The sequence below is a fragment of the Neovison vison genome, chromosome 2 (assembly GCF_020171115.1).
Source record: "Neovison vison isolate M4711 chromosome 2, ASM_NN_V1, whole genome shotgun sequence".
Taxonomy (NCBI): domain Eukaryota; kingdom Metazoa; phylum Chordata; class Mammalia; order Carnivora; family Mustelidae; genus Neogale; species Neogale vison.
This window is the reverse complement of record NC_058092.1, coordinates 182,643,446-182,663,870: the sequence shown is the minus strand read 5'-3', so window position 1 is coordinate 182,663,870 and position 20,425 is coordinate 182,643,446. Positions and strand designations below refer to the sequence as shown.

The window sequence follows — 20,425 nt, the reverse complement described above, 5'->3', positions numbered from 1 at the left end:
GAAACCAATTAATAACAAAATCAAAGAAACACAAGAACAATAATGCAATAATAGTAGGGGACTTTAACAACCCCCCTCACTGAAATGGATAGATCATCTAAACAAAAGATCAGTAAGGAAATAAAGGCTTTAAATGACACACTGGACCAGATGGACATCACAGATATATTTAGAACATTCCATTCCACAGCAACAGAATACACATTCTTCTCTAGTGCACATGGAACATTCTCCAGAATAGATCACATCCTGGGTCACAAATCAGGTTTCAACTAGAACCAAAAGATTGGGATCATTCCCTGCATATTTTCAGACCACAGTGCTTTGAAACTAGAACTCAATCACAAGAGAAAAGTTGGAAAGAACTGAAATACATGGAGGCTAAAAAGCATCCTACTAAAGAATGAATGGGTCAACCAGGAAATTAAAGAAGAATTGAAAAAATTCATGGAAACAAATGAAAGTAAAAACACAACTGTTCAAAATCTTTGGGACACAACAAAGGTGATTCTGAGAGGAAAGTATACAGCAATACAAGCCTTTCTCAAGAAACAAGAAAGGTCTCAAACACAACCTAACCCTACACCTAAAGGAGCTGGAGAAAGAAGAGCAAAGAAAGCCTAAACCCAGCAGGAGAAGAGAAATAATAAAGATCAGAGCAGAAATCAATGAAATAGAAACCAAAAGAATAGTAAAATAGATCAGTGAAACTAGGAGCTGGTTCTTTGAAAAATTAATAAGATTGATAAAGCCCTGGCCAGACTTATCAAAAAAAAAAAAAAAAAAAAAAAGAGGGAGGGAGAGAGAGAGAGAGAGAGAACCCAAATAAATAAAACCATGAATGAAAGAGAAGAGATCACAATCAATACCAAAAAAATACAAACAATTATAAGAATGTAAGAGAAACTACACACAAGCAAATTGGACAATCTAGAAGAAATGGATGCATTCCTGGGAACATATAAACTACCAAAACTGAACCAGGAAGAAATAGGGACTCTAAAGAGACCCATAACCAGTAAGGAAATTGAAGTAGTCATCAAAAATCTCCCAACAAACAAGAGACCAGGACCAGACGGCTTCCCAAGGTAATTCTACCAAACATTTAAAGAAGAATTAATACCTATTCTCCTGAAACTGTTTCAAAAAATATAAATGGAAAGAAAATTTCCAAACACATTTTATGAGGCCAGCATTACCTTGATCCCAAAAGCAGAGAAAGACACCATCAAAAAGGAGAATTATAGGCCAATATCCTTGATGAACATGGATGCAAAAATTCTCATCAAAATGCTAGCCAAGGGGCGTCTGGGTGGCTCAGTGGGTTAAGCTGCTGCCTTCGGCTCAGGTCATGATCTCAGGGTCCTGGGATCGAGTCCCGCATCAGGCTCTCTGCTCAGCAGGGAGCCTGCTTCCCTCTCTCTCTCTCTTCCTGCCTCTCTGTCTACTTGTGATTTCTCTCTGTCAAATAAATAAAATAAAAAATCTTAAAAAAAATGCTAGCCAATAGGATCCAACAGTACATTAAAAGGATTATTCACCATGACCAAATGGGATTTATTCCTGGGCCACAAGGTTGGTTCAACATCAGCAAATCAATCAATGTGATACAATACATTAATAAATGAAAGAACAAGAACCATACGAGACTCTCAATAGATGCTGAAAAAGCTTTTGACAGAGTACAGCATCCTTTCTTGATCAAAACTCTTCATAGTGTAGGAATGGAGGGTATATACCTCAATATCATCAAATCATCTAAGAAAAACCCATGCAAATATCATTCTCAATGGGGAAAAACTGAGAGCTTTTCCCCTAAGGTCAGAAACATATCAGGGCTGTCCACTATCACCACTGCCATTCCACATAGTAGTAGATGTCCTAGCCTCAGCAATCAGACAACAAAAGGAAATAAAAGGCATCTGACTCAGCACAGAGGAAGTCAAACTCTCACTCTTTGCGGATGATATGATAATTTATGTGGGAAACCCAAAAGACTCCATTCCAAAACTGCTAGAACTCATACCAGAATTCGGTAAAGTGTCAGGATGTAAAATCAATGCACAGGAATCAGTTGCATTTCTATACACCAACAGGAGGACAAAAAAAAGAGAAATTAAGGAGTTGATCCCATTTACAATTGCACCCAAAACTATAAGATACCTAGGAATAAACCTAATCAAGAGGCAAAGAATCTGTACTCAGAAAACTATAAAGTCCTCATGGAAGAAATTGAGGAAGTCACCAAGAAACCATGGAACGAGCAAGACGTTCCATGCTCATGGATGGAGGAACAAATATTGTGAAAATTTCTATGCTACCTAAAACAATCTACACATTTAATGCAATCCTTATAAAAAAATCAATTTTTTCCAAAGAAATGGAACAAATAATCTTAAAATTTATATGGGACAAGAAAAGACCCTGAATAGCCAGAGGAATGTTGAAAAAGAAAACCAAAGCTGGTGACATCACAATTTCAGACTTCAAGCTCTATTACAAAGCTGTAATCATCAAGACAATATGCTTCGGGCACAAAAATAGACACATAGATCGATGGAACAGAATAGAGAGCCCAGAAATGGGCCCCCAACACTATGGTCAACTAATCTTTGACAAAGCAGGAAAGACTGTCCAGTGGAAAAAAGACAGTCTCTTCAACAAATGGTCTTGGGAAAATTGGACATTCACATGTAGAAACTGGACCATTTCCTTACATCTCACACAAAAATAGACTCAAAATGGATGAAGGACCTCAATGTGAGACAGGAATCCATCAAAATCCTTGAGGAGAACACAGGCAGCAAACTCTTCGATCTCAGATGCAGCAACTTCTTCCTAGACATATTGCCAAAGGCAAGGGAAGCAAGGGCAAAAATGAACTGCTGGGACTTCATCAAGATCGAAAGCTATTGCACAGCAAAGGAAACAGTCAACAAAACCAAAAGACAACTGACAGAATGGGAGAAGATATTTACAAATGATATTTACAAATGACATATCAGATAAAGGGCTAGCATCCAAAATCTATAAAGAACTTATCAAACTCAACACCCAAAGAACAAAAAATCCAATCAAGAAATGGGTAGAAGAGGGGCGCCTGGGTGGCTCAGTGGGTTGGAGCCTCTGCCTTCGGCTCAGGTCATGGTCTCAGGGACCTGGGATCGAGCCCCACATCGGGCTCTCTGCTCGGCGGGGAGGCTCGGAGAGAGCCTCCTCTCTCTCTGCCTTCCTCTCTGCCTACTTGTGATCTCTGTCTATCAAATAAATAAAATCTTTAAAAAAAAAAAGAAATAGGCAGAGGACATGAACAGACATTTCTGCAGAGAAGACATTTAAATGACCAACAGACACATGAAAAAGTGCTCACCATCACTGGGCATCAGAGAATACAAATAAAAACCACAGAGAGACCTAACACCAGTCAGAATGGTTAAAAATAACAAGTCAGGAAAGGACAGATGTTAGTGTGGATGGGGAGAAAGGGGAACCCTCCTACCCTGTTGGTGGGAATGCAATCTGGTGCAACCACTCTGAAAAATGGTACGGAGGTTCCTCAAAAAGTTTAAAATAAAGCTACCCTAAGACCCAGCAATTGCACTACTGAGTATCTGACCTAAAGATACAAATACAGTGATCCAAAGAGGCACGTGTACCCCAATGTTTATAGCAGCAATGCACACAATAGTCAAACCAGGTAAAGAACCTAGATGTCCATCAACAGATGAATGGATAAAGAAGAGGTGGTATATGCATACAATGGAATACTATGCAGCCATCAAGAAATGAAATCTTGCCATTTGCAATGGCGGGGATGGAACTAGAGGGTATTATGCTGAGCGAAATAAGTCAGAGAAAGACAATTATCATATGATCAATCTGATACGAGGAATTTGAGAGGCAGGGCAGGGGTTTGTGAGGGGTACGGAGGGAAAAAATGAAACAAGATGGGATCAAGGGGAGACAAACCATAATCTCACGAAACAAACTGAGGGTTGCTGGAGTGGTAGGAGGGGAAGTATAGGTTGGCTGGGTTATGGACTTTGGGGAGGCTATGTGCTATGGTGAGTGCTAGGAATTGTGTAAGACTGGTGATTCACAGACCTATACCCCTGAAACAAATAATACACTATATGTTAATTTTAAAAAGTTTAAAAAAAAGATAATAATCAATTCCAGGTCAAAACAAACAAACAAATAGTTGTACATGCAAGGAAATATTCATTTTACCCTACCTGGATTGTCACTGAATAATACATACATACTAAGAAGAAAGTAAATATTAATAATTTTTTTTTTGATAGAGAGATAGATAGAGTGAGAACGTGAGTGGGCCTGATGAGATCATGAGTGATCTCAAGAGTCAGTCACTTAACCAACTGAGCCTCTGAGATGCCCCACATAAAATATTTTTTAAACAACCTCGTGATATTATTATAGTGAGGCAGTGAAGGAACAGAAGTGCTGGTTTGTTAAAGAGGTGCTGAACTCCCATCTTCTGGAACAGAAAGTCAATAGAAAATAGTTAACATCAATATGCCAAGCAATAGTGGTACAAGTATATTACAATAGTTCTCAAAGTATAGTTCACTTTCTGTGAAGACAAAGCATTTTTACATAATATTAAAATATTTGCCTTTTCACCATGTTGACATTTACCCTGCTGGTACAAAAGCCACAGGAGGTAAAACTGTTACAGCTGCTTTAGCCGGAAAAATTAAGGCATTGTCAAAAATTGGCTTGTGGTCGTTGTGTTCCTCACCTCCACGCTCACAGTTAAAAAAATTTTGTTTCATTTAAAAATGTCCCCAGTGAAGCAGTACAAATCATTACTTTTATTAAACCTCAACCTTGAGCCTATATCTTTTTCACATTCTGGGTGGTCAAACGGGAAGTAGCACAAAGCATTTCTATAGGATATGAAAGAGCATCTGTGTGGTTTTTTTTTTTTTTTGAGTTGAACTAAGCATTAAATGCATAGAACAATATTTGAACTTGAAAGAACTGACAAATTATGGTTATTCAGACTTGGGAGTCTGGCAGATGTTTTTTCGCAAATGAAAGAAAAAAGTCTTTTGTTTCAAGTAAAAATAACTGATATTTGTTGTCAATGAAAAAATTCGAGCTTTCACAAATATCGTGTGATCTCCCTGATATGAGGAGGTGGTGATGCAACATGGGGGCTTAGGTGGGTAGGAGAGGAATCCATGAGACAGGATGGTATGGGGAGGGAGACAAACCATGGGTGACTCTTGGTCTCACGAAGCAAGCTGTGGGTTGCTGGGGGGAGGGGGGTTGGGAGAAGGGGGGTGGGGTTGTGGACATTGGGGAGGGTATGTGCTTTTGGGTAAATTGGAAGGGGAGATGAACCATGAGAGACTATGGACTCTGAAAAACAATCTGAGGGGTTTGAAGTGGCGGGGGGGTGGGAGGTTGGGGTACCAGGTGGTGGGTATTATAGAGGGCACAGCTTGCATGGAGCACTGGGTGTGGTGAAAAAATAATGAATACTGTTTTTCTGAAAATAAATAAATTGGAAAAAAAAAATTCGAGCTTTCAAGGAAAAGTTAAAATTTTGGAGAATTTGTATTCCCCACTGTGCATTTAGGGCTTCCCAATACTTAAAGATATTTTGATAAAATCAAATGATGATATTAACACGTGTTTTTTTACTATTAAGTAATAAAATGTGTCAACTTTCGGAAAATCCATTTTACTCATTTTTTGAATTACCAATGCATGATATTATCCACTTAAAGTCCAAGACAGGGGCACCTGAGTGGCTCAGAGGGTTAAGCCTCTTGCCTCTGGTCAGGTCATGATCTCAGGGTCCTGGGATTGAACCCCATGTCAGGCTCTCTGCTCAGTGGGGAGCCTGTTCCCTGCCCTCTCTCTTCCTGCCTCTCTGCCTACTTGTGATCTCTCTCTCTCTTTCTGTCAAATAAATAAATAAAATCTTAAATAAATAAATAAATAAAAATTAAAGTCCAAGATGGACAAAGGGTTTTAGTATAGCAGAGTATGGAAATTTATTAATAGGGTTTCAGATTTCATATTGCAACTAACCTTTAAGAAAGCACTGCTAGCTGAATTTTGATGTAGTACCAAACAGGAATAGTCATATTACCTGAAAAGGCTATTGAAATATTCCTCTTTCAACTACATATCTATAAGGCCAGAATTTAAAAATTTGCTTCAACACAAACAACATATTTATAATAAACTGAATGCAGAGACACGAGAATTTAGCAGTCTTCTATTTAGCCAGACATTAAAGAGATTTACAAGAAATGTAAAAGAGGGGGCACCTGGGTGGCTCAGTGGGTAAAACCTCTGCCTTCAGCTCAGGCCATGATCTCAGGGTCCTGTGATGGAGCCCCACATCCGGATCTCTGCTCAGCAGGGAGCCTGCTTCCCCCTCTCTCTGCCTGCCTCTCTGCCTACTTGTGATCTCTCTCTCTCTCTCTCTCTCTCTCTCTGTTAAATAAATAAATAAAATATTTAAAAAAAAGAAATGTAAAAGAGTACCACTCTTCTCACTAAATTTTTTTGAAAATATAGTTATTTTTCATGAAATTATTTATATTAGCATGTTCATTATTGTTATTTAAAAATGAATAAGAATGCCTATTTAAAACATTTCTCAGTTTTCATAAAATCTTTAAAAAAAAAGAAAAAAAAAAAAAAGAAAAAAAAAGGGGCACCTGGGTGGCTCAGTGGGTTAAGCCGCTGCCTTCGGCTCAGGTCATGATCTCAGTGTCCTGGGATCGAGTCCCGCATCGGGCTCTCTGCTCAGCAGGGAGCCTGCTTCCTCCTCTCTCTCTGACTGCCTCTCTGCCTACTTGTGATCTCTCTCTGTCAAATAAATAAATAAAATCTTTAAAAAAAAATAAAAAAAATAAAACATTTCTCAGTTTTCATTTCTAATATGATAATTACAGATGTAATTCACATAGACAAGACCTCTTTTGGGCCTCAATAACTTTTAAGACTGTAAAAGTGTCCTGAGAACAAAAATTATCAGAACTGCTGGAGTATGATTTGGAAATACAGAGGTAAATAGATAGGAAACTGCAAAAAAGAGTTGAAATTGGTCTGTTCTTTAATGTTACTTGACTTTTTAAGCCCTGTACCTGTATTAATTTAATAAAGCAAACAGAAATAACTATTTCAAGACAAATAAACAAGTACGTTCCCTTACATAAACGTTATGAGGTTACCTCATTTCTTTAATGTTTTTCTTCCTTACCAAAATGGGAGTGGAAACATCGAGAACAATTGGACAGCCAGAAGGCGATAAGTGGAATGATTCAAATGCCCAAACTCTCTGTCAGAAGCGTTTATGTGCTGCTACTCAGATGGTAAGGATAGCTTCAGCCAGTCCCAAAGAAAAAATCAGTAACCGTCACTCTGACTTTTAACACCGTGACCCACTCAGAAATAACACACTGGTCAGGCTGCCTTCTTAAAAAGTATTAAACGTTATCCAGCTTCCCTGAAGACTTTTGAAGATAAGGAGGAAAACACACTCTCTTCAAACATTATCCATGTTAGGGAATGCTTTCACAGAGACGCCCTGCCCAAGGTGTGTGTCTTAGGACGCCAAAGCCTCATGACACAGAACGACAGTGGTGCCAGACATGATTCATGGCTCAGCAGAAATGAGTCAGTGATCTGGGAAAATAAGGCAGGTCCAAATGAAAAAGAAGGACCTGGCTTTTGTGCACTCAGGACAGCTTGCCAGATCTGCTAATTTGGCTGGCTACCAAGCCTGGGAATGAAGACACCGAAGAGACACATTTTTCAGATTTAACTGGATTTTTGGTTACTGATGTTAGGTTACTATTTTATCAAAACTATGGCTCGGATAAATGTTATGACTCATTGCTTTAGCACATTAACGACTTCTAAATGTAATTTGAATGTGTTATTCTGACTCACCAGCAATAATGCTCATTAAAAGAACGATTACTCAGAGCGTTTCTTTAGCCCTGTCCCAGCCCTTCCAATGTCCCTATCCTACCTCCTATTACTGCCTCTCCATGTTTGTTTTCTTTACTGACCTATCTATCACTTATAATTATACAGTGGTTTGGAGGTTTATTTGTTTAGTATTTCTCACTCTGACAGAACAGCAAACACTACTGGTTGGAGATAATCATGTTTGTTTTGTTTATCACCTGTTTATCTGGTTCCTGGCACAGTGTATGGCACATCAGAGCTGCTCCAAAAAATGTTTGCTGGATGGATGGTAAATGAATGAATTCATATTAGGATTATTAGCGCCTCAAGCCTGTTTTGTTTTCATTCTTCAGGAAGGTTTGGTGGCTAAAGAAGAACTTTCCTTGAATTGCCTTTAACCAGCTTTGTCTAACAATGCTTGATCTCTTTTGTGGAGGGTGGAGGGCCTAAAATAGACGAAAGTAGTTTACTTCATGAGTCCTCGGCTCTCTCCCTTCCGCGGAGGGACTCTTCCCTAGGCAGAGTGCACTGGCCTCTGGACTCTATGGGACAATAAGATAATAATAGACATTTTCTAACAAAACTCAAAGTTATGTTGGATTTTTGCAACAGAATTTGGTGTTTTGTATGTCCTGTTTGCTACTGAGTTAACAAACTCAAGTGTTCATGACCAGTGGCTGTATTTCAATCATGGGGTTGTGGGAGTACAAGGAAGGGCATAGGTCTATGCTTTAAATTTTATTAAAATTTACTGAGTTCTCTGTCTGTCAAAAGAATGAATAAAATATTTAAAAAAAATTTACTGAGTTCTTTGAGGTGGAAACTTCTTGGAAACTTAAGAGAAACATAAATAAGCACTTGGTTAATATCAAGATAACAAGATCTAGCTAGTTTTAATACTAAGAGTGAAGATTAATAAAGTGAAAATGAAAACAATTCCTAAATAATATTTATTTATTTTTTCAAAAGATTTTACTTATTTATTTGACAGACTGAGATCACAAGTAGGCAGAGAGGCAGGCAGAGAGAGAGAAGGAAGCAGGTTCCCTGCCGAGCAGAGACCTTGCTGCGGGGCTCAATCGCAGGACCCTGGGATCATGACCTGAACTGAAGACAGAGGCTTTAACTCACTGAGCCACCCAGTCGCCCCCTAAATAATTTTTTAAAGGAGTACATTACTTTGGATAGGGCTGACTAGAAACTTTCTGTTGTCTCCTTCTAGAACTCTTACATTTTCTTTTTTGCATAGTACTTATTACTAAATTACTACATAATTTACTTATTTATTAAATTTATGGTTTGTCATCTATTTCCTTCACCTCAACTGTAACAGAATATGGCAGGAAACTTAGCCTTATTTACTAATGAATTTCAAGTGCCTCGAATAGTTCCTGATGCATAGTGAGTGCTGAATAAATTTTTATTGAGTGAATGAACAAATCAACATATTAAATTTTTTAGTTTTGTTGATGCAATGTACTTGAATCTTTGCAATATTGATATTTTAAAGTATAATTTTTTACTTCTGTTACACTATGTTAGTTTTCTTTCAGAATAAATTCTTCTCTCCATTCAGTTTGGAACCACTTTGATGGTATTGATTTTGTTTATCCCAAGAATTCAAGTTTGACTAAACATTATAAAATCAATATTCTTTACCATATCAAAAAAATTAAGGGGAAATTCATACAACAATCTCAACAGATACAGAAAAATGTTTTATAAAATTCAACATCCACTCATAATTTAAAAGATCTTAATCTTCCTAAACAAAAGAAACCAACAACAAAATCTTATGTAAGGGTGAGAAATGGAAAGCATTCCCTTTAAGATTATAAATAAGACTAGAATACCCACTGTCACCATTTCTTTTTAACACTGTACTGGAGGGTTTAACTAGTTTAATAAGTCAAGAAAATGAAACATAAGATACGGGACTGGAAAGGAAGATCACCCATCCAAAAATCTATAGAAAATCTCTAGATTATAGCAACATTGTTGGTTAGAAAAACCAATATACAGGTGGGTAGGGGGATGGGAAAACTGGATGATGGGCATTAAGGAGGGTATGTGATGTGATGAGCACAGGGTGTTATATGTAACTGATAAATTATTGAACACTGTAACTGAAACTAATGTACTGATGTACATCTGATGTACTCTATGTTGGCCAATTGAATTTAAATTTAAAAAAGCTAAAGAAAAAATATACAAAAGTTGATTGCATTTCTCTATGTAACAATCATAGGATGAAATTTTTTTTAAAAAGCTATCATTTATACAGAGTGAAATGGAGATACTGTTGGATAAATCTAGCCAAATATTTGTATGACTCCGAGAAAAAAAATCATTTAAGCTTACCGTTTAGGTAATCTAAATAAATAGAGAAACATATTATGATCCTGAATATGAAACCTCAGTATTTTATTTTTAAAAAGATATATTTTTTGAGAATGAGTGAGAGAATGAGTAGGGCATGGGGCGGGGGTAGGAAGGAAAGAGAGAATCTCAGGTTGACTCCCTGCTGAGTGCAGACCCCCAACTCGGAGTTTGATCTCACAACCCTGAGGGCATGACCTGAGCCAAAATCAAGAGTCAGACGCACAACTGTCCAGGTGCCCTGAAGCCTCAATATTTTAAAGATGTCAAATTCCCCCTAAATTGGTCTCCAGATTCAATGCAATCTCCAAAATCTTAATAAATTAAAAAATTCTTGTGAAATTTGATAAGATGATTCTAAAATTTATATTGTAGAGCAAAAGGCCAAGAAGAACTAAAATTCCTTAAAATGAAAAAGCTGGAAATAAGGATTATGAAAACTCTATTGCAATGAGATTAATAAACCACAGGAAAGGAATAGAAAGCTCAGAGCTAGATCCACATATTTATGGAATTCAGACTTATGATGGAGCTGGCATTATAGATCAATTGAGGGGGGATATATTTTCAATAGGAGCTGAAATAGTTGATTACCCAATCTAAAAATAATATAAATGGATCCTCTGCTTTACACCATACACAAAAATCAGCTTTAAATGGATTAAGAAATTAAATGTGAAAGACAAAATTACAAAGCTTTTAGAAGACAATATATAAGAATATTTTATGTTGAGGTAAGGAAAAATTTCTTAAGCTAGACACACACTATAGAAACCAAAACTACAAAAAAAATTTTTTATACTGAAGTTAAAAATATTTAATTATTAGAGATACCATAGAAAAAATAAGAAAGCAAGTCAAAGTAGGAAAGAATATTTTCATAATCTATATGTCAATATGTCATATGATCAGTACCTTAATCATATTTTTTAGAAGTCTTACAATTCAATAAGAAAAGAACAAAATGACAGAAAAATGAATGAAAGATGTAAAGAGGTCCTTCATATAAGTGAATCCTGAATGGCCAATAAACACAATTTTTAAAATTCTCAGCTTCATCAGTAATTACAGAAATGAAAAATTAAAATTACAACAAGCTAACACTTCATACCTATCTGACTGGCAAAAATTTAGAAGTCTGGTAATATCAATATTGGCAATGATGTAGGACAACCAGAGCTTTCATAAATGTTCATGGGAATGCAAGTTGAAATAATTTCTTTGGAAAAATTTGATATTATCATAAAGTTGAAGTTGTACTAACTCCATCAGCAATTCCATGCCTAGACATACTCATGTACCAGGAGAATATATTAGAATGTTTATAACAACATTGTTCATCTTAAGAAAAAAACCTAGAAACAACCCAAATGTACATCAACAAATACAATCCTCTAGCCATACAGTGAAATCCTATATAGAAATGAAAATGAGTGAATTAGAGTTACATGCAACATCATGGATACAGTTTTTGGAGAAAAAAATTCAAGCAGTAGAAGAATATAAACATGATCCTACTTATATAAAAATTTTTAAATATGTAAATTTTACTAATTTTTAAAAAACTTTTTATTATGGAAACTGTCAAGCATATACAAAGTAGAGACTCTGTATAATGGGCCACCATGCACATATCCCTTAGCTTCAATAAATTATCAACAATATGTATTTTTTTATATTCTCCACTTTTTCCCACTTTGAATTATTTTAATGTAAGTCCAGGATTTTGTATTATTTCATCTGTAAATGCTTCCATACCAATATTGTTTAGGGACATAAAAATATGTTGTAAAACTATGAAGAAAAATCATTAAGAAAAATTTAAAGAGAAAACACAAGATTTGAACTAGTGATTACTTCTGAAAGGGGAGGAAGGGACAGGATTAGGAAGACAGCAGTCTTAAAAACAATGGTAATGTGGGCACACAGATGTTTGTGCTATCATTTTTATCCCATGAACATAAGCATGGGTGTGCGTGTGCGCACGCACGCGCGCGCGCACACACACACACACATATTCTTTAGTATCTAGTCAAAATATACTTTAGAAAACAATTCAGGCAATTCAGTCTGATGATCCGTGTCCATTTTGGGAGTGTATGTGAAGTCAAGAGTTTGATTAAAGAAAGTTGGTAGGCAATCGCAGAAACTTATGTAGAGGCCCTTGGAGAGCTTGACTTATAGCCTCGGGAGTCTGTGGGGGTACAGAGGCTTATACCCAATTCTTACCTCAGAAACTTTTATTTTATTTATTTATTTTTTTAAAGATTTTACTTATTTATTTGACAGAGATCACAAGTAGGCAGGCAGAAAGAGAGGGGGAAACAGGCTCCCTGCTGAGCAGAAAGCCTGATGCAGGGCTCAATCCCAGGACCTGTTGATCATAACCTGAGCTGAAGGCAGAGGCTTAACCCACTGAGCCACCCTGGTGCCCCCAGCCTCAGAAACTTTTAAGATGACAGGATATTTAGTTTTGCCCAAGAGAGAAGGACAATAGGAAGAGCTTCAATGGAAGGAGCCTCGATTTCCAAACTTTATGAGAGGAAGATGTGAGTTTTCCCAGGGACCCAGTGGACACCACAAAAACTAGCCTGGCGTTCCACCTCAAAACAGAACTCGCTTCAAAGAACCGCCTACGAGGCTGAGGTGACTCCATCAGAGAGAGTGTGAGAAGTGTATTGTTGGAGTAAGAACTGAGCAGCAGGTCCTAAAGTGTTACCTGGAGATTGCAGCCTCTGGATCAAGGAACAGAGTGTGGGGAAGGTCCCTCCCTCTGAGGTAGTTTCCGAAGAAATTGCAAAAGTTCTCAGCACGGCAGCAGACAGCAGTTTGTTAAAACACAGGTGTTTGGGCCTCATTTTTAGAGACCCCAGCTCTGTAGGTATAAGGTGGAACTACAAATCTGCATATTCACCAAGGTCTCCGATGATGCTGACCAGCTGGCTCAGGAACCCACTTTGAGTATCGAGTTCTAGGAGCCTCTCAAAACGTAGCCTCCTCTGCCTCTCTGGACTTAATCTCAAACCATTACCTTCTCACTGTATGTTCTGGTGACATCAGTTCTTTCAGTTCCTTAAAGTCAATGATGATCTTGTAGCCTTAAGAGCTTCGAATCTTCTGTTCCCTCACTCTGAGACACTTCTTCCTAAGCCCCACTTTGCCAGGCTAACTCCTAGAGATCTTTTATTTCTCAGCTTAAATACCGCTTTTTAATACAACCTTCTTCAGCCTACCTATAAGGTTTGGTGCATTTACTACATGCACCCTCCTTTGTCACATTTATCACAATTATAATTATGTAATAATTTGGGGAATTTTTGTTTATTATCTGTGTTCCTTACTAGACCCTAAGCTCCATGAAGGCAGGGAATTTTTCTTGTTTTTGCTGTTTTACTCTTAGTGCCTATAACAATACATGGCACATAGTAGGCACTTACTATTGGTTGGATAAATGAATGACGGCATCTAGATTTTCCCAAAAGGTAGAAGAAAAAGCCCATAAATAATGTAATATTTCAAATATTTGTACAACATTTTATACATGATATGTGTAATGTGTATACATCAAATACAATTCTTTATAATATTTTATAATTCCCCTGTGTCATTTAAAATATCCTCTGTTTTTGTAACTAATTTATTTCCTGATCATGTCACTTGTAGGCTATTGTCCAGAAGCAGCAAAAACAAAACCGAGCAGCCAAAGCAGGCATTGATGCCTATAAAGGGTAAATTTGTGCTGCTTCAGAAGATTGTGCACAAGCAAACATACTTAGTGTGACCCAGCTGCACATTCCTGGGAAAAGAATTTGAAGTCAGGATACAAAACGGGATCACAGCCATTTGCTGTGAATTCCAATAGACGCTTTCATCTGTGGGTGATGCGTGAATGTGTTTCATTTTCTAAGGCCCCTCCTCCCATGAAGCTATGTCCAAGATTAACAAGCTTTTTCAAAAGGCTACCTTCAGTGACGTGGGATCTCACCTCTACAAAACAAAGCAATTTCTGCCCAATTAACTTGGAAATCAACAAATACACCAAAAACAATTTTTCAATTTGCTAAACCAGAGTTACAAGAGCATGGATAACATACTGATTACACAGAGGGGCGCCCAGATCCAAGGTTAGACCTCAGTTGCCAGGTAGGCTTATTGCATTTTCCTGCAAAAATAGTGAAAAGGATACGTTTCTTATTGACTGCCACGTTCCTACATGGCAAGCCAAAATATCTCATTATTTTAATGTATTTTTAAGGTATTCTCTGGATCAAAATCTGTACTCCTGGGTTCTACGGGGATGCCTTAGGAGTTTCAGGCTCCTTCCACTCCAACGCTCTTCAGTCTCAAAAGCTCTAATTTTATCCTTAAAAAATGTGTGTGTGTGTGAGAAAGAGAGAGAGAAAGAGAGAGAGAGTGTTGGGATAACATGTAACAGATTCATTGCTGGGAGAAAACTGGGAGGGAATTACTGCTAAAAGAAGGTTGGAAAACCTTCTTTGGGCACTAGTAGAAGTTAGTTCCAAGTTTATATATAGTCCCTTTGTAATTACAGAGATATTGTGTCCAGATTTCCTACTGTCCAGGTCATTCCTTGGAATGTCTCCAGTTCCACTACCCTCTCATTTGACCTTCAGTCGTGCATTTCCAACTGCTTATTGGAAATCATCCCTTGGTCTCCTCAGACTCAAATCATCAACTCCGACATTCGTCCGTCACCTCTTCCATTTTCTTAGTCCTTGGCAGTGGCCGCAATATTCTCTCAGGCACCCAGCTTCAAACGTGCAGAGTAACGATTTTTTACTCATCCTTCCTATCCAGTCAGCCACCATGTTTGGCTTGATTTCTTTTCTTCTAAATTTTGCTCCCACTGCCCCCATTCAAATCTGATCAGAGTATCTGACGCCTGGGATATCTCCCTCAGCTTCCTAAGTGGCCTACACTCTTCATTCTTTTCAAGTCGAACTCCTCCTTCCACACTAATTCTCCTTAAATGCTCCCTTTCATCTTGGTACTTCTCGATACACAACCTTGTAAGTGGCTTCTAGGCGGTTTTGAAACCAAGTCTGAACTATTCTGTTTTGCTTTCAAGGCTCTGCAAAATCATTTGGCTCTACTATCTTTTCAGGTTAGGCCAGTCTCCTCCCTGTCATATAAAAATATTCCTCTCCCAGCGTCTGTGCCTTTATATGAACATGTTAAATTGACCTGACCCAAAAGCTTTTCTCTTGTCTTGGCTCACCTGTTACCCCATGTTCTTCACACAGCCAAGGAACTTGCAGTTCCTTGAAAAAAAACACTTGTCTTAAGACTTTTGCACTTGCTTCCTCCTCCACCCCTGGTCTCTTCAAACTAGAGTCACCTCCTTTGTGAATGCTTCCTTCCTCCTGCACTCGAGGCAAAATAATCACATCTTCCTTTGAGCTGCTGTTGTGTTCTAGATCTACTTCTGTTATAGCCCTTATACAATATTGCACCGTTTTGACTACATTCCTGTCTGATTGCCTTTTAGATTATGAGAGCTACCCTCTCAGAACAGTGTTAGACTTGGTTTCAAAACAAGGTCCCTGACCTCCAATAGCTCACAGTTGTTTCGTACTCCCAGTAAGTCACTTTAGTAATTCAACAGGTATTTGTTGAATGATTGAATGAATAAATCCTAAATCCTAAATCCTCTCAATCTTTCTCATCCTACATGTCTGAAGTCTTCTTTGATCTTTCTAGTCCTCCATCCCTTCTCTGAAGCCTGATAGTTCTTATGGTTTTGTACTATATAAACTTGGATGATTTCTTTAATTGAATCACAAGCTCCTTGAGGACAGGAACACATCTTATATGGTCTCTATCACTGCAATAATCAAAGTGCAGAGCACATAGTAAAAATATATTTGCTGTCCAATTAATTAGAGTTATGTAAACTCTGGGCTTAAGACAATAATGACAGCTAATAGAAAATTCTAAACTTTTTGGAATATAATTGCTGCCATAAATTAAATACTAGTTCATCCAGAAAATAATTAATGAATACCTAGAAATTTTCTGGCACCAAACCAATGGTTGGAATACAGGCATGAATTCTATCAGGAAAGAAATTCTTCCAGGTAAAATTAGTATTGCTACATAGAAGCTGTGTATATTTTTTCCACTTTAAAATGTATAAATTTGTATTTGGTTGATTAAGTAGTTTTTGAGGGACCACTAGATTACTTTGTGTTGGGGGGGGATCGGTATCTTATAATTCTTCCTGGCTCATTTTTCTCACAGGAATACTGAATTCTTTTTCATATCTGAGATTGTCACAGTCAAGAAATGGGGAGAATCAGTCCTGAACAATCTGGTCTAGTTTTTCTGGGTTTTTTGGGTCCATGATATGTTTAGAAATTAACATAGGTTGGACAAGACTAATCTAAGTAAGTTGTGTGTGTATTATAACTTGAGTACTCACCAGCTTACTTAGACTGCCCAAATGTCACTGGGTGATTTCCATCATGGTTCTGTGATGACATCTCACCAGCATTACCAACAATACTCCCCGGGAGTGTCATCAGGCATGCTTAGAATAGAAGGTTAGATACTGACTTGTGTCATACAGTTTCAACCCTTTGTCATATCTTATGCCATATGACCGAATCCTGATTTAAACTGATTGAGTTTCTTGTTTTCCTGTTTCTTTATGCATTAGTTTACTTAACATTTCTTAGTGATTACTATGAGCCAGAAATAAACAAAGGAGATATGAAGGTGTTCAGGATACAAAGGAGAACCCCTACCCTCAAGGAGCTCATTTGCATAACTGGATAGTAGTGTATATGACATTGTAGAAATAATATTTAACATTGCATTCTGTTGCCTTTGAAAACCAAAATTCAATATATGAGTACGTCTTTGGGTTAAAATCTCTTGAATCAATAGGTAAATATAAATAAAACTATTATTATTAATAGTATTACTGTCCTATAATATGAATACTGTGTGAGAAAAAGACAAGCCCCTATTTACACACCTAGAATAAATGTTAAATAGTAATGAAGTCATTCTACTAGTAAATAAATTGTTAGGAAGGCAAAGTGATTGTTACAGGACTCTAAATACCAGTAATTCTCTACATAAGCAACACACTTAAAGCTCTTTATTCACATATTATTACATTGTAATATTAGAGTGTGCAAATGTCACCATGGGGCTGTGGTCAGGTCCAGGCTGTGGGACCTGAAGCTCAGATATGTGGAAGGATATTAAAAAATGAAATAAAATAAGACCACAAAATTAGGCATAGTTTATGCAAATGAGGAACCCCGAGGCTTAAGCTTCATTTGCTTCAAAGAAAAGATAACTGGTAGGCACATAAAAAATTGATATCAGGGGCACCTGGGTGGCTCAATAGTGAAGCGGCTGCCTTTGGCTCAGGTCGTGAACCCAGGGGTCCTGGGATGGAGCCCCGTGTTGTGCTCCCTGCTCAGTGAGAAGCCTCCTTTTCCCTTTCCCAGTCCCCCTGCTTGTGTTCTCTCTCTCTCGCTGTGTCTCTCTCTGTCAAATAAACAAAAATAAGATCTTAAAAAAAAAATTGATATCCTCTCTACTCATTAGTCATATTAGGGAAAGACTTGGGCATTAGGGAGAATAGTATTCATTATGCTGTTATAAAAAGTTTATAATAAATATAATACATGTAAAATGAATCTTTAAATTGATTTTACTTAGCTACGAACTTATTCTATCTTTATTCTATTGTCTTTATTCTATCATTTGGCTTTCTTTAAAACTGAAAAAATACCTCAGGTATTCATTGAGTATAAGTCTTAAATACTTTCTTGTCTTAATCTTCAGGCTGTAGACTTATGCTGTCCAATACTTAGTCACTGACCACATGTGGTATTGGGCACTTGAAATGTGGCTGGTGCAACCTAGGACCTGAATTTCAAATTACATTTAATTTTAATTAATTTAAATTTAAAAACTGATAATTTTGCTGTTATGAAATTTTGAGGTATGTTTGGAACAAGTTGAGTATGTTAAGCTACTTTCTAAATGTAGAATTCACACTGGATATCTTATTAATAGTTTATATTGATTACCTGTTGAAATAATAATATTTTAATATATTGATAAAATAATACATATTTTAAAAGCTTATCTCACCCAGTTCTTTTTACTTTTCAAAAATGTGACTACTTGAAGGGGTGCCTGGGTGGCTCAGTTTGTTAAGCCTCTGCCTTCGGCTCAGGTCATGATCTCGGGGTCCTGGAATCAAGATCCACTTCGGGCTCTCTACTCAGCGGGGAGCCTGCTTCTCCCGCTCTCTCTGCCTGCCTCACTGCCTGCTTGTGATCTCTCTCTCTGTCAAATAAATAAAATAGAATCTTAAAAAAAAAAGAAAATGTGACTGCTTGAAAAATTTCAATTACATAATTTGGCTAATATTATATTTCTATTGGAGAGTGCTACATTAGACTCTGACTTTTTCTCAAAAAGAGTACATAGTTTTTGAAACCACATACTTAAAAGACAAATATGTGAGAGGATCAGGGTAGATGGAAAGCAGTTACCAAGCATTACTAATGGGATATTTTTTACCTTACTTGGGGTGGTGGAATTCCTACCACTATGCAATCCAACTGTACTCTGGTTCCTTCTGGAACTTCTCTGCTCCGTAACTTTTGAGTGAACCGAGGAGGTTGCCCCAGAGGTTCTTCATAGTACAAAGATGAAGGTGAAGAGCCTGGGGTGGTGTCTCCACCAGCGGCCTCGCTGGCAGCCTGCTCAGCTTCGCGCCTCTTAGCTTCCTGCCTTTCAAGGGCGTGATTCACTTCATTATCCCTAGTATCTGCAGGGATAGGGATGGGAACAGAAGATCTTTCTCTTCTTTCTGAGATATCTGACAAACTGGAGCTATTTTCCTGCGTAAGTTTGTTTTGAGATTCCAGTTTACTCTTGTGGTTTTTGCAGGCACGAGGTCTAATCCTTTTGGAGCTATGGGCTTTGAAAAGGGAGGACAGCTCTTCAATGAAATCGGCAGCTTTATTTAAGAATACTTTTTTGGACTGGGTTTCAGAGCTATACTGTGGCCTTTTTGCCTCATGAGGTCTCTCTTTAGAGCTGGTAGGACCTCGAGAGTTATCCTGACAGAAGTTGGGGTCAAAACTTGATTTAGATGAATGTTTCATTTGATCAGATGAAAGACGTTTTCTGGCTTGAGCTTCATCTGCTTTCTCCAAAGGGTCGTGATTGATGGCCAGTCTTGCCAGATTGACACTTTCATCTAATTCTTCTTGGCTCAGGAAGGCTGAAAGATCTGGAAGGTCATCTTGGCCTCCTCCTCCTTCAGCAGCTCCAGAAGGATTGCCAAAATGGAAAGGGTTGGAGGACGGTTCTGCTCGACTTCTCTCATTGTTTCCCCGGTGTCTAGTTTCTGCTAAATAGCTCTCTCTTAGAAGCTGAGATATGGAAGTAGAAGCTTCTATGCTGTCGTCTTGCATGCTGTCACAAAATAATAATAATAATAACAAAAAGTTTGATCATTTCTGAAGAATAATAGGTCTACAAGCATGATGGAGTCTTAAGATCTTAAAGCTTAAAATAAAAAGTTGCCTAATTTTGATACTTCTACAAAATTTACATTAAAGACGAACCTCAAATTATAAAATGAAGATGAACTGAATGAGACTGCCCTGAAATATAAAATAAAAACATGGGTAATTACCACTCTATTAAGTTCTTTAATACAAGTTCAATTGTGAAAGCTATGATGTAACCATAGTGATAGTAAATACAATTTCTAATTGATGATATCTATAAAGGACTTTTTGTTATAAAGACCTTTCCTACACAGAGATTTTCTGTCCATACTCTCCCCATTACCTTGAATGCAATAAAACAATGGGCATTAAAAAATACGGACAACAACAGTTTTCTGTTTCATTCATTAAAAGCTCTAAATAAACTGACATTATCTCCTATGGTTTCAAGACTTTTTCACTCAACTTCACCCACACTGGTTTCTTATTATTTCTGAAATATTCTAAAGTTACATCTGAAATGCCTCAGAACATTTGACTTGCTTGCTGTTGCCTGTACCTGGAGCATTCTT

At 37.5% G+C, this 20,425-nt stretch overlaps 1 protein-coding gene across 1 annotated transcript in view; it reads right to left on the bottom strand.

Annotated features, from left to right (window-relative positions):
* Positions 1 to 19,820, bottom strand: part of MYPN (myopalladin) — an 85,792-nt gene extending 65,972 nt beyond the window's left edge. Inside the window, exon 1 of the mRNA XM_044236564.1 lies at positions 18,913 to 19,820. Coding sequence (XP_044092499.1) covers positions 18,913 to 19,814 — 902 coding nt within the window. The 5' untranslated portion in view covers positions 19,815 to 19,820. The remainder of the gene's footprint in view (positions 1 to 18,912) is intronic.
* Between the last annotated feature and the right edge of the window lie 605 nt (positions 19,821 to 20,425).